General features: G+C 41.8%; 1 protein-coding gene across 8 annotated transcripts in view; it reads right to left on the minus strand.

The window, feature by feature from the left end:
• The window catches only part of SPRY1 (sprouty RTK signaling antagonist 1), a 414,305-nt gene extending 399,323 nt beyond the window's left edge, over positions 1-14,982 (minus strand). For 3 of the 8 annotated variants that reach the window (XR_002346358.1, XR_002346357.1, XR_002346359.1), the window contains exons 1-4: positions 14,526-14,982; positions 12,920-13,802; positions 9,110-10,133; positions 1,758-1,876 (exon numbers count right to left, since the gene is read on the minus strand). Coding sequence is in view for 4 of the 8 variants with exons in the window: in XM_005666882.3 (XP_005666939.1) it covers positions 9,119-10,078 (960 nt within the window). In the remaining 4 variants the exon portion in view is untranslated. 8 annotated transcript variants of the gene reach the window in all.

A 15,426-nucleotide genomic window follows, 5' to 3' on the forward strand; every position in this document is an offset into this window, starting at 1 on the left:
CAATACAGTAATGCCAATCACATGCTTAAAAATTTATGAATTAATAGTCAAAACCTGGGATCCTCAGCATCTAAAATATTATTGTTAAATAAATGATTGAATGGGTTAACAGAGCCAAGCAATTCTTATTTTTTCTCAAAATTGCCAATATTGTTTACTGTAGAAACAGTATCAGCTCTGCAAAAATGAAAATTCGACTTGGTCATTAACCTAAACATTTTTCTTTACTCTGAAGCTTTTGCAAATAAGTCTACCAAGACAATCGGCAACAAATATTTACCGAGCTCATACTCTGTTGTAGCAAGCCCTGTTCTAGCTGTTAAATAACAAGAAATACCTGAAAATTTTTAGCTTCATCTTTGTTTTATGCTATCTTCCCTAACTGGATTGTGTTTCCAGTACTACTAAAGGGCAAAAGCCAGAAAGGGCCAATGGCATATACAAAGAGGAAATTACAGGTAATTCCAAAAGCAGGTTTATAAGCCACAAAGGAACCAGTTAGAACTCCACATAGTCTGTAAATAATTTGAAAACCAGCAGTTTTCTTTATAAAAATAGGCCTATGAGTAGAAGTAGAAGGCAAATTCTGGGTGGCCCAGAAGAACAAAATGTATTTCTGCTAGGGAATCAGATTCGCTCACAGCTTCTATTGCAAATCTGCAACATGCAAACTCTGTGAGATAGACTGGACTAAGATCTTGGACCCAATCCCTTTGCTTTCCGAAGTGCCTTTGAAGTGTGCAAAAGCTTAAAGAAGAGAATGTGGAAAGCAGAAGGTCTCTTGGCTCTGTATTATTTTGACTGAATTGACTGGTCAATCAATTTTCATGAAGATATTTTCTTTATTCAACAACAGATTTTGTTAACAGATCATTTGCGCTATAAATGGAGCATGTACCACTTGAAATAAATTCTATTCCACCAGTTCATCCCTTTTTAAGAAAACTTATTTTTATCAGATCTTAATTACTTAATTTATAATCCATTAGTTTAAGAACAAGTTAAAGTGTCCAATAACATCCTTCCCAAACATAAACACCAGCCTCTAAATTTTCCTCTCTGCTTCTGGCATTTTAATAGCTAAATTAACAACTCTTCTAACACATTGGCCTCTGTTTTATCCTCCTCTTCATCCCTTGCTCCAGAAATCTCTACTTCAGCTACCCAAGAGCATAGACAACCTCCTGATTTGCTCAGCATTTGAAAATGGCCCATCCTCTAAGGTCTTGACTTGAAAATTCCTCTCTGTCCTCAGTTGTCTAGCTTTGCTGTTTTATATTCTCTGTAAGCCTATACTTCATCCTTATGGGGACCAATCACCCAGTTCTTTTGGCTGGTCACCTCAGCAAATGCTCAGACGACTGTCCTAAAATTCCTGACATCTTTCAAATTCATCACTTCTGAATAGTCCCTTATTCTCTCCCTTAACTGCCCCTCTAACCAGCTGCAAGGAATGCCTTGACAGAATCCAAAAACCCGCTTATTGGCGGCCCCCCCCCCAAATTCCAGATTCAATGTGAGGTGAGTTTTTCACTTCATCAGTTCCCGTTGACTATACCTTAGCTCCCCCACCTCTAGCCAATCCAGACTCCCACCAAGAACCAGTTTCAATTCCTAGTACGTCTTAACTTTCAAGAGAAGACCATCCTCTATTTACCAAAATCACAGTGCATTTCTACAGCTTCCCTCTTCCTCTTAAAATGCCATTGTGTCTTTTCTTCTTTCATTCCTTCCTCTGGGAGAAAAACCATTCTTACCCAGGTTAAAGCGTCCCTTTGTGCTCTCTCTTCTCTTCCCTCCTTCCTCTTCTGGAATTGTGTTCCTTCTGCTCTTTGCTCTGCCCCATCTCTCCTTCTCAATTGCCCTTGTTCTCGTCCTACAAATAGGCACAGGTTTCTGTTATTCTAAAAATCCTCCTCAGCTGTTACCTGCCTCTACTTTCCTATCATTTCAGAATTTCTAGAAATTCTAAAGCTGGTATCTTCATGCACTTACCACCCATTCATTTCCTAATCCCATGCAATCTGATTTTTATTACCACATTTTCACAAATATCACCCACCAAGTGTAGCTGGGAGTCTGCATAGCTTTTGACAGTTACTAATTTCCCTTTTGAAAGTCTCCTTTGGATTCTAAAATACACGCATCTCTCAGTGTCTATGCTTCTTTGACCACCCCTCTATTGGCTCTCAGTACCTCTCTGCTCCCCAAATGTAGGTACGTCCCTCCAGGTTTTGTCCCTAGCCTTAGGAATTCTTTCCCTTAGGATTCTCTGCTACAGATTCACTCTCACCCCCATGTGGGTGACAGGCCACTACCAACCTCTCAAACTCTGGACTTTTTTCTCAGTGAGCTTCTGGCAACTCATCTGCATTTTACTAAGCGTTTATCCCAATGGAACTCCTAACTTTCCCACCCCATATACCTGCAAAACTAATTCCACACATTTCTTTAACAGAGCTACCATTTGCCTATTCACCTAGGTCCAAAACTTTAGTATCATTTTCAATTATTTCCTCTATCTCAAACCCACATACAAATAACTGCAAAGTCCTTTAGATTTACCAACTGTAATACTTCACATTGATTCCTTCTTTTCATCTCTACTAACCACCTAGTTAGTTATTTACTTATTTATGTATTTATTTTAGGGCTGAACCTGCGGTATATGGACGTTCCCAGGCTAGGGGTCAAATTGGAGCTTCAGCTGTCAGCCTACACCACAGCCACAGCAATGCAGGATCCAAGCTGTATCTGTGACCTACACCACAGCTCATGGCAACGTGATCCTTAACGCACTGAGCGAGGCCAGGGATCAAACCCACATCCTCACGGATGCTGGTAGGATTAATTTCCACTGCACAACAATAGGAACTCTGGTAGTTCTGCTCCCAATATCTCTGCCTTTGTTTTTCCAAATTGGCCTCCTTACTTTAGGATCTGCACTTTTAATCTCCCATAATTCTTCTACACATACCTGTAATCTAATTCAGAGGCTTCTGACCATGGCTGTGCCCCGGAATCATCTGGGATGCTTCTAATACAAACAAAGCCAAAGCCCCACCAGGGCACAGGTTTTGTTTATTGTTGTTGTTTTACTTCCAAGTGATTTTAACGTACAGCTGAAGCTGAGAACAGTTGCTAGCCAAACTGGAACTCAGTTTTTTCCAACATACATGATGCTTTCTTACATCAAATTTATTCAGTGAGTTTGAGCTGATTCCTCTTATGGCACTTATTTCTCTTCCTTGGACTATCATTAGTCCGTGTGCTTTAACAAATATGTTAAATTTTATAACTTATAAATTAATCTGAAACTTTGGTTCAAACCCTCCCTTTGCCCCAGTTGTTTATTGCATGTACATGTGCAGCAGGTTTTTTTTTTTTTTTTTTTAAGTTTATTTTGGCAACTAGATCATGACTTTAGGTAAGGAACCTCTCTGAACCTGAGGGTCTCATCTCTAAAGAAGATGGAATAGATGACCTCTAAGTTTCTTTCTACCACTAAAATTATGATTCTATGATTGGTTTCTCAGAACAAGCTCTTGGACTACTTACCAGTGCATGATAGAAGCTTCTAGTATATTTGCTCAAATTACCCACTTCAAAACAGTTCTAGGTTCTCGGATGGGTCTTGGTATTAGAGTTATTGCCATATCTAGTATAATTCAATTATCTGACGGGTTATACCTTATCTTTTTAATAGTACAAAATAGAACACAAATCTTTTTAATCACCGTAAATCTGATGCAGCCAGAATAATGGTAAGATGTGCCATCACACAAGTTCTTCTTCAATCTAGATGCCAAGTTACTATTACCTTTTACAAATAGATCAATTTGTTCTATTATTACCATATAAACCTGGCCACAGGAAGCACACATGCTATTTTCAAATGAAATTCTTAATAATGAAAAATAATTATAGCAATGAGTCACTTGCTACTTAATCCTGATAGCCAAGTGCAAATAATATACGCAGAAAAAAATCCATTTCCTAAAATTATGGTAAAGTATATTAATTATGAAGGAAGAATTTTCTAGTAAAGAAAATGAAATGGTAAGAGCTAATGCACAACATAAAGGTACTGGGCTTGTGGTTGAGAAATGAAGAAAACTGTACCTGAAGGGTCCTGGTTCTATGCTAGCTCTCATGAACACTTTTTTCTTAAGCCATGCCTTTGTTTCTGCATTTTCGAAATGAAGACATGGAATAGACTCCAAAATCGCCTGATGAAATCACACAAACATTTTTTTTTTTTTTGTCTTTTTAGGGCTTCACCTAAGGCATATGGCAGTTCCCAGGCTAGGAGTCATTTCAGAGCTGGAACTATCTACAATGCAGCTGCTGGCCTACACCATAGCCACAGCAACTGGATGCAAGCCACGTCTGCAATCTAGGCCCCAGGTCATGGCAATGCAGGATCCTTTAACCCACTGAGCGAGGCCAGGGATTGAACCTGTGTCCTCATGGATACTAGCCAGGTTCAATACCGCTGAGCCACGACTCTTGGGGAACTCCCCTAAGAAGCTTTTTTAAATTAAGAATACCAAGATCCTCTCCAGGAGTCTTCTGATAGAGTAAGTCTGAGCTATGACACAGACTTCTGATTTTTAGCTTTTTAACTAGTGACCTATTTTCACATATGGTTGAGAAACATAAATTGAGATATATTCTGAGAGGTATTTCTAACTCTAGAATTCTGCATATGTAATAATGCTCATAAGGCTTGGTAGTAGTCTGAAAGACATTAGAATAAATAACATCAATTAAGTACATGACTATCTTATCTAATCAGTAAAATAATGGGAAAAAGGTTTTCCAATTGTCAACTGGACAAAAGGGAGTTTTAAAGAGTTTTGTTCCAGAAAACAATACCAAATTCTCTCTTGCAATTAAAAAAAAAATACACATACACACATATATGGGGGAGGTGGGGTAGAGTTTAAGATGAGAACTGTCTAGACATTCTTTTTTTTTTATTTCCATATTTCAATGTTTAAAAATGAGGTCTTTTTTTTTTTTTTTTTTTTTTTTTTTTTTGCTGAAGAGCGATACATTAAAAACTGCCAGGAAATACATCACTCAACATAAAAAGGAAAGATTTATGAAAAGGAGAGTTTCAAAAATTAAATCAATCCTCTGGAAATGAATCCTCTGAGTTTGAGTCCATTATCAGCTTTAGGGTAAAAAACTTGTTTTTAACTCCATTTCCTTTCACTTCAAAAACCACTGTCTCTAATTTTAATTTTTCTTTCTTTCTGTCTTTTTGCCTTTTCTAGGGCCGCTCCCATGGCATATGGAGGTTCCCAGGCTAGGAGTCTAATCAGAAATGTAGACACCAGCCTACACAAGAGCCACAGCAACACCAGATCCCAGCCGCGTCTGCAACCTATACTACAGCTCATGGCAACGCCAGATTCTTAACCCACTGAGCAAGGCCAGGGATCGAACCCGCAACCTCAAGGTTCCTAGTCGGATTCGTTAACCACTGAGCCACGACGGGAACTCCTAATTTTTCTTTTTTTTTTTTCTCGTCTTTTTGCTATTTCTTTGGGCCGCTCCCATGGCTTTTGGAGGTTCCCAGGCTAGGGGTCTAATCAGAGCTATAGCTGGTGGCCTATGCCAGAGCTACAGCAATGCCAGATCCAAGCCAGGTCTTTGACCTACACCACAGCTCAAGACAACGCTGGATCGTTAACCCACTGAGCAAGGGCAGGGACCGAACCCGAAACCTCATGGTTCCTAGTCGGATTCGTTAACCACTGCGCCACCATGGGAACTCCAGATTTTTCTTAATAATGACTGGAATGTTCTATGGTTTGGATTTTGAAAACCATACAATAATTATAACAGACTATAATTTAAGGATTCACCTTACGCCTTAACAAAAAGAAGCAGGTCTACTTTTTCCACATGTCATTTTTCTGCAGAGTTATACTTCATAAACCATTGACTGGAAACTACTCAATTACAGAAATCCTGTATTAATTTTATTCACAACTAAAGTATCTAAATAAAACTTTGAATGAAAACAATGGCAGTCAGAAAATACGCTGGAAAGGAACTATTTAACAAAAATATTCATTCTGTCAAGGTGTAGTGGTTGAAGAAGAGGGATAAATTTGTAGAATAAAAAGGAAAAGTTAATCTATATTTTATTTTTTCACTTGACAATATCAAATAAATGGCAGTGGCACTGTTAAGAAAGTTCAGCTTTGCTGATGCTTTCAAAGTCATGGTATTTTAAAATTATCATCAAGTATTTGGTTCAAAAGCTTAGGACTCATAAGCACTTATAAAGACACATCCTAGTATTTTTTCCTTCTAGGTTTAAACCATCACAAAGGAGGAAGTTTTGAATCAAAACGCTTATGCTTTGCACACGACAAGTGGGTTAGTAGTCTGAACCTCTAACCTATTGCTACTCCCAAATATGGATTTGACATTAAGCCAGAGAACATACAGAACCCCAGCAGCAGTAGACTACCATCTTAATATTGTAAATTTTCATGTATTCCCCATATAGCCAGAAGTTAAAACTCCACAGCATACCTCATTCTTACCAAAGTTCTAAGTTTCAATAAAAGCTATAGCTTCTTAGTCTGGTTGGTACAGCTATAGCTCTTACACCAATTCCTATTTACACCAAAGGTCTAAATAAAAGAAAAAAGTTACACAGTATTTTGAGGGTGTCCTGTTTATACACTTCATTAAGGAGCCAAATCTCAAGGAAATATTCAATATTAAGGGACCAGTGATAATACATTACAGGACTTGAATACAAGAGGAAATAAATCCACAATTTGAAATGGCTTCCAAAAGGCAAATATTCATTAAAAAAACAAAAGTTCCTGTTTTCAGAGCATAGAGAAAATATTTGATTATATCAAGTGCCACAATGCCAACTACTAGGTTAAGTGGCCCAAAGGAAAAGCATAAAAAACAAGTTTCTATCACTCATGTCTTGTCTGATAAAAACAAAATCAAAGCCTATTTATGAGGAATAAATACACCAAAACTAGAAGCCTAGTCATGTAAGAGACATTAGCTGAAACAAAAACGCTGGATAAGAGTTTTGATAGCCCTAAATCCTGGGTTCAAATTATGTCAACATCCTTATTCTCAAGTGCGGATTACTCAGAGTTGATATACCAGTTAGGCATATGGAAAAGTTAGTGAAAATGAGTCTGAAGAGTCACATGAACAAAATTTTATCAGACCCAAAGATTCTAATTATGTTGTGACTTCAGCAGACTAAAAACTAAACAGAATTACTTTTTCTATATAAAGTTGCAGGCCCTCAGATTTCTTATTCCATAAGACATGACAAAATGTTACTTGATCAGGTCACATTAAAGACATTAAAGGAAATAAAAGGTAAGGATTGAAATGTTTTTAAAATATCTTTGGTAATGTTAACTTCCCTGGTGCATTCTTAACTTTTAGAATGTTTTATTAAAGTGACAGTACCAGAGACTCCTAGCACACCTATAGAACTAAGTTCTTTGTTTTGCTGATAAGAAGTAATTTCTGACTAATCTAAGAGAGTCAGAAAAAAACATTTTAAAAAACTTACAGATTTGTCCCATTCCAAGAAACTAGGACATACACAAAATCCTTTGCTTACAAAATACCCAAAGTAGGGAGAAATTGTTAATATTAATTATAAATTTTTTTTTCACTTTGTAAAGTGATTTCCTAGGGCATTTGTTGAAACATAATTTGGATTACAAAATACTGATTAATGCATTTTCCAGGGAACATCTAGTTCAAAATTTGAGTTTTTCCTACATCTAGATTCAGTATAAGAGAAAAAAAATGAGTATACATGAAGAGTCAAAGCAAATGACCAAAAATCACAATAGTACAGGCTAATAAATGAAGAAATCGAGAGACAGTTTCATTAATTAATATATTTTCTGCATTATAGTTAACATATGTACTTTCTTCGTGTCACCTTATTTTCCGTTACGTATTGATATTTTGTTATATTCAGACATGAGTACATTTCAACAGTCTTTTGCAATAAATATCATAAAATAATAGAGATTCGCATAATAAATATTCTTTACAATAAAAAAGTTTAACAGACTTTTGTCTTAAAAATAGTCAGAATTCAACTTTGTGATTTATACATAAAATATACAAAAGCACCACAATTTGTGGTTAAGGCAATGAAAACACAGGAAAGTTAGAATTACTTAGCTGTTAACTAACCAAGGGGCCAAAAAGCATTAAGGAGCCAAGATCACTTTAGGCAGCATAGTTCTGTGACACCTATAGATTGATCAGCTATAAATACCAACTTCAGTTATCCAAGTGCCCTCAATGATGAGAAATTTGGTGAAATAGCGTGGGGTACAAAAGGAAGGGAGTTGAGTCCTTCACAAATATGAAAGCTTGAAAAGGGATGAGCAAGATATTACCAATATACCTCCAATGTGAAGATTTACATTGTAAAGCAAATCTAAAATTACACTGGGAAAAAAAAAACCAGAACAAAACCCTGGCATCTCTAGATGCAGAAAATGCCAGCACTGAGGGGAGAGCATGTTGAGGGGCAAGAAGGAGAGGGCAGTGATTAAAGGAGAATTTTACTGTTATAACACATCCCCCATGCTACGTAAGAGTCCAATGCTATGAAGATAGCCCTAACTGAAGAGATTTAATACATAGCTTATTTAAGCAATTCAACGGCTGCTTCTTTAAAAACCAATTTCCCTGCTCCCAGAGTACCCAATCAAGAACAGCTCTAAATCACTGTAGCCTGTGTGTGTGTGTGTGTGTGTGTGTGTGTGTTCACATGCACAACTTTGGAAAGTTGCTTGAAGAACAAAAAGGCTACACAGAAGCCCACTGGCTTTCAATACCCTCTCAAGTGGATGGCAGAGGCTCTTGTCATAAGGCGGAGCCAGGTGCAGTTTCACAGTTCACTCTTACTGAAGATCATCCATTAGAGAATAAAATCCATGAGTCAAACCTTGGGAAGAGGGGTAGAGAAGGTGGAAAACAGGGAAGAATGGTAAAGAAAACAAAACCAGTATCTAATAGGATCTTTTTAAACAGCCACAGCTTGAAATTGAGCAGTTCAGGAGGTTCAACCCACCTCCAGGAATCATGATGGTTTACCCTGACCCCGGGAGGGGCAGCTCTCCAGCTTACAATAGACAGTGTTGGAGTTCTTACATCGGCACCCTGGGCGATGGATCCAGTCATAACACCCCCTGCACAGCTTCAGGCATCCCTTAGCAGGAGGATAACAGAGTAAGCAAGGTAAAAACAGAGACATGGCTCCCATACACAGGTACCTAGAGCAGCAGTGTGACTGTGAACAGGAGCAAGGATTATCCGAGTAAGAATCCCCTTCATCGTCATTGGAGCAGTGGTAGAAGATGCCCTTGACTAAGCACATGCAGGTGCCATATTCCACCATGCTCTCAGCAGAGCAAAGGCACTGATGGTTACAGGCCAAACAGGATGGCAGGGTCCTGGGAGCTGTGCATTCTCCACACTTGCACTTCCCACACTGTTCGCAAATGAACTTGTGCTGTGTCAGGTCCTCTTTCAAGGTACCCTTTAAGTCATCCACAATCAGCTGCTTGGGCTGGGTCCGGATTGCCCTTTCAGACCTATGACCAGGAACTGGTCTGGTTGGTGGTGACCTCCCTAATAGCCCCTGCTCGGAAGAGGCACTGCTGTTGCTCCCAGAACTGGCTGCACTTCCGGTGCTGGTTGATCTGCTCAATATGGGGCCTCTGGCATTATTTGAGAGTCCTGCATGGCCCAGGTGGCTGGTAGGTCTATGCTCGTAGTTATTATTCACATTAATTGGTATGATTTCGTGAGTCCTTTCATGCTTTTCTTGTCTTGGTGCTGTCCGAGGAGCAGGTCTTTTCACCACTGACGGCCCTTCTGTGTATTCATTGCTGCCTCTGATGGCCTTGATTTGGTCTAAGGACAAAATAGCAGCAGGCTGAATCTCCCTCTCATAGTCTAGCCTCTGACGGCTATCCAAAGCAGGCTGCTGGATCACAACTAATGAACTGCCACTGCCATGTTGATTTTGGGGATCCATGTGTAGTGCTCTTCAATTCTGCCAATCAGTGGAAACCTGGCATGCATCTGAAATCCTAAAAGGAAATCAAGGATGGAAAAAAAAAAGAGAGAGAGAGAAAAATAAATGACAAGAAGCATTTGGGGGAAGTGGGGGAGGCGAGAAATCCCATCAAGTCACAAATTGCCTAAACCACCTGGTAATGATCTCCCTCATCAGCGGATTACAATGATGCTGGGGTCCTGGCCAGAGTCCAATTCCAAGAGAGACTAAGGACCACATCATAGAAGAAGAATGTAAGCAAGAGACCCCACGCCATAAGAATTAGGAGTTTTTTTCAACTTTTAAAAAGCAGAATCAAGAAGTAATATCTTCCTGTTTGTGAATCTAACAAACAATTAAAGTGGAGTACGCCCTTGTGGGGAATACTGAGTATAAGCACTAATAAACAGCTCTCATCTAAAGAAAGCTCAGTAACAGTTCATGGGTGTTTTCCAAAAAGGAAAACATCCACCTTAAAAAAAATTAAGAACGGTTTTGGTGCCATTGCCTTTTGTTATTTGATGTGAACAAGCATTAGATTAATGGTGAAAAATTAGTCAAGGTATACTCCATGCACTAAAAAAAAAATTCAAGAGATTCTAAACTAAAATGAAATCTCGAAATAAAAGGTCATTTACAGCAGAAACCAAAATTTTAAAACTAGCTAATTAATCTACAAATTGCAAAAATGAACATAGACAAATACAGTTCTTGGTGTTTTACAGCCTCTAAACACACAGAAAACTCAATATACAGTTCGGTGAGTGTTAAGAGTATTCACAATTGAAATCATGAAAAGATTTTTTGTAAGTTTAAATAAGGGCTCACTCACCTAACGAGATAACTTTCATGCACAAATAAGTGTTAGGCCTTTAAAGTAGTATTGGGAAATCCTGGCCATTTTAATTATCTGTATTTCCTCTAATTTAAAAATCTGTATTTATGTGCCAGATCTTGATTTTCAAAAGCACTGCCAACTCCGAATCAATGTGCTTCTTGTAATAAAGTACAGTGATATCCTGATGAAAATAAGCATTTGCGTTTCTATACCAAGAGTAAATTATTTCTCACTTATAATGTATTCTCCATAAAACAAACTATCGAACTTAAAAACATTTCTGTTTTCAAGGTTGTAAATTAGATTATTTTCATACAAATTCCTCCCAAAGTCTACAGATCTGATCCAATTCAAGAAAGAAAAGAAAAAAAAAATCCATTCTCCACTTCTACCTTGAGCCAAACACATCAGCTTAAGGAATAAATCGGAAAGAAGACCATTTCATCTATCAACTTCACTGAGTGTCGCTGGACTAAGTCTTACACGTTAACTTCTTGCAGTTCCCCTCCCTCATTCTCCCAAAGCAGATCTTCACGTTTCCACTTTCTTATACCTTCTCTGAACTTAAGGAGAAACACATTCACAACCTGCTGGGTTTAGTCCTGGATTTCTTAAGGGCTGTTCAAAATACTCCATGGTTATTCTGCACAATATCATTCTGCCTCGCAAAAAACTTTTTAACCCACTATTTTTAAAACAAAAATAATCTAAAAGTACTAAGTCAGACTCCAAGCGAAAAAAAAAACACACAAAAAAACCCACATAAAAACCCGTGGATCTGAAGGTAGAAAAAAACACCAGGCACAACCGAATCTGAGTTTTAAATGCTAGTTGTAACGAAGATCATCCTGGGCGGTAAAGGAGACTACCAGATAAAAGGAGAAAGCAAAGAGAAAGAGCCACCTCTGATCTGAAGTAAAGCCCCTTTTCAAGCAGTGACAGTCCTCCATCTAGTTCCAAACACGGTCACAGGTTCTCGATCGCCTGTTTGCCCCAAGAAACCCCAAATCCAAGTCGAATACCTTTTCGGCCAATCCCATCACATCCTAAGGATCACCGCGGATTTCCAAAACCTTTTGGCGTATCCCACCAAAGATGCTTACAAATCAGGAAGAGCCTTCAGAGAGAACGTGGCCGGCGGAAAGCAAGCCCCGCGGCAGGGAGGGTTATAAATAAATATCTGTCTACACTTTAACGGAAAAGCCGGATTCCTAAAGAGCCGGAGCCTGCAGAGCGGCGTCGCCACATTGCCAGTTACCGCGGCAGAGCTGCGCCCTCTGCGATCCGCGCGGAGAGCAGCGCGGAATAAATAGTTGACGGAGAGGAAGGAAAAGGAAAAAGTTATGAATGAAAACAAGTTTTCTCTTTTGCTCCCTCTCTCTCTCGGGCAGGAGGAGGGGAGGAGGCTGAGGTTACCATTACCTCAGGAGGGCGGACTTCCCCGCTTTTAAAGTGGCAGTGCCCTCACCCCTCCCCTTGCCGCTCCACTGCTCTCACTACAGGGAATAAAGTGGCAGCTCGCTCGGGCGCACACCGACTCAGCCCAGGGGTCACCAGAGAAGTCGGGGTGTGCTGCGGCACACGCCCGTTTCGGGGCCCCCGGCCCCCAGGACCCGCCGAGCAGCTCCGCCCCGCCCCCGCCGGACCCTCCAAAAGCCTACTTGAAAGCGTCTTTAGCGTGGAGGGTGCTTCTGCGAGGACACCTCGGGTCATGGCGCCACCGCTGCAGGCGACTGGGGACGGGGAACCCCGCCTGGCGGTCTAGCGCGGCGGAAGGTTGCCCGCGGGATTGCCCAGCCTCGAGCGCCCGGGCGGGAGGGGCCGCGCCGCACGCGGGGGGCGCCCCCTCTCCCCCCTCCCTTCCCTGCGCCGGCCCGGCCCCCGCGCAGCTCCCCAGAAAGGCACCTGCCGCCCAGCCCGCCCAGCCAGCAGCCTCCCGCCCCTGCGACCTAGGCCGCCTAGTGCTGCCGCCCCGCACTCACCTAGGCCGAAGCGGGGGCGGGGGTCCAAGCTTTGCAACCCGGCGGGGGTCCTGGTGCGGATGGCGACGCACCAAGCGCCGCATCAACCGTGGCGAAGAGGACGGAGAGGCATGGCCTGAGCTGCGGCCGGTCGACCCGCAGCCTCCTCCGCCCCCGCCGCCGGGCAGGAGCGCTCCCCGCGGCCCCCTTCCGGCTGCGGGGAACAATCCTCCAGGGACTCCGCGCGGCCGGGTGCAGATCTTTCACGGCTCGCGTGCGCCGCGCAGCTCAGTAACATCCACCTCCCAGGCTCTTCTCGTCCTGCTTCCTTCCAAGAGCCAGAAAAAAATTTCCTTCGGGGGGCTCTCCGAGTCTCTCTTGATAGCGATCTAGGGAGCGGTAGGAGAAGAGTGCGTGACCTCCCCGCCGACCCGCCGCTGAGCAAGAACGAGGGTGCTTCTCGGGGTCCAGTCGCTCCTTCGCGGGAAGGGCGGGAGTGGCGGCTTCTGACGCGTGAAAATCCACGTCACGGACGCTCGAGACTCCGCGGCGCCTGAGACAGGGCTCGAACCGGCAGCCACAGGCGGGTCACAGAGCCGTGCAGGGCCCGGGAACACAAGCCGGCGAGGCCAAGCCGCCGCTCCCCGTGGGTGGGATTTTTTTTTTTTTAACCCGCTTTTTTAGGGGTGGCAGCGAAGGGAGCGAAGTTTGGGGGTCCTCCTCGCGAGAGGAGATGGGGCGTCGTCCCTTGGCCCCCAAGCAGGTTCAGGCAGTTTCCGGATCCCGCACGCCCGGCAAGTGGGGGCACGGCGTCCCCGGGAACTCCGGTCCTGGCGGTCAGTATCTCCCAGGCAGCGCTCACTCCCAGTCCTCCGAGCCTCCTGTTCCACGGGCTAAATGCCTGCTGCAGACGGTTAAAGATAAAAACACGTTAATTTCCCTTTCTTTACAGGCACTTGGACGCGTAGCGCGCCCCGCCGCCGGGGCGCAGAGTGGAGCGGAGCGGGCGGTTGGCCAGATAGCCCGCCGCCCGCACCCACTGCCATGTGCTGGCTGTTGCTGCTCCGAGTGATTGACAGGCGGGCGTACAGTCGGCGTGTCAGCAGCGAAGCAAAGTAACATGCAGTCTTGCACGTTTTTGCCGAACTGCTTTTGGCCCTTGGAATGCCTAGGAGTTCAAACAACGTTCAAGCGACGCCTCTGCTCATTGGAAATCAATACACAGAGACGGGAAATTCAGGTTTTAAACAATCGCTTTGCTCGGGATTCGGTCGCCAACAATGCCTAAACAAACATGCATTTGGTACACACACGGAGTGCCAGCTCCTCTTCAGCATAAACCACCCACTTTTTCACACTTTCGACCATTTCAGACTTTAAATTTGTCACTGTTAGGATATAGGGGGGGAAAGATGGAAAGAGACCCTGTTTTTTCTTTCAGTGGTATCATTTACTTAAAGAACATTAGTTTTAGCAGTGGGAATGCTACTGGTAACTTGAAATTCAACCAGTAATCTTACATCTAAAGCGACTTCAAAGAAATAATCAGTTCCTTGCAAAAGCCAACATTTCTCAGCTAATCTTTCCTAAAATGTCTACGGAAGAAAAGGAAGGAAACAGTTCTTACCTAACGCAAAGATTGGATATTGCTCTTCAGGCACATTTACAGCGAATGTAGCTGTTCCTTATCCAGGGCAGGGAGCTCTGTCTGCAGCTATCACTCTGCAAACCACTGCGTGCCTTACAGAGCAGTCCCACTCTGGCTCCGCAGAATTTCAGCTCCTTGCCTCCACCTCCACCTCCAACCCAGGACACGCCTCCAGTGATATCATGTGTCAATCACACGGGCTGCCTGAAAACCTGGAACAGGATTTCCCCGAGTCTTTTCCTCTTTCGTTTATGAGTGCCCCTTTGGAAATGTTGCCCCGTATGCTCCTGTCATAAACATCCTCTAAAAATGTGGATTGCCTCTAAAAATCTTGCAAATGCCGTTTGTCATAAAGGAATGCCTTTAAACTTAGTTAACAATGTTTAGATATCAATCTCAGTAAAAGGATTGGTGGAATCTACCCTTACAGTTGAATTAGAAAATAATTTTAAAGAATAAAATAAGATTAAAAAGATGTATATCCCGCCATTGCTTCTGATCAGTTACCAAGAAAATGTACATTGATATACAGAAGATGATAATATAACATTACAGTTCCTACTTAAAACAAAATTCAGAATATATGAAATCTCAAAACTCAAAAGGTGGCACTCCTTACTGCAAAGGTATGTGACAATATATCATAAAGGTGTATTTTATGATAATTGCTTTATCTTTATTTATGATATAATTTCCCCAAATCAAAATTTTAAAATCATAAACTCCTTAAATTTTGTAATATATTTGTATAATTAAAAAAATTTAAAAACTCAGCTAAATAGCAATCAATTAAAATAGAAATAATTTTCCAAGAAGTTTTGTAATTCTTAAGCATAAATGATATGCTACTGGAAAAAAAAGAGCATTTTAATCGGTAGGA

The sequence above is a fragment of the Sus scrofa genome, chromosome 8, assembly GCF_000003025.6.
Source record: "Sus scrofa isolate TJ Tabasco breed Duroc chromosome 8, Sscrofa11.1, whole genome shotgun sequence".
Lineage (NCBI taxonomy): Eukaryota > Metazoa > Chordata > Mammalia > Artiodactyla > Suidae > Sus > Sus scrofa.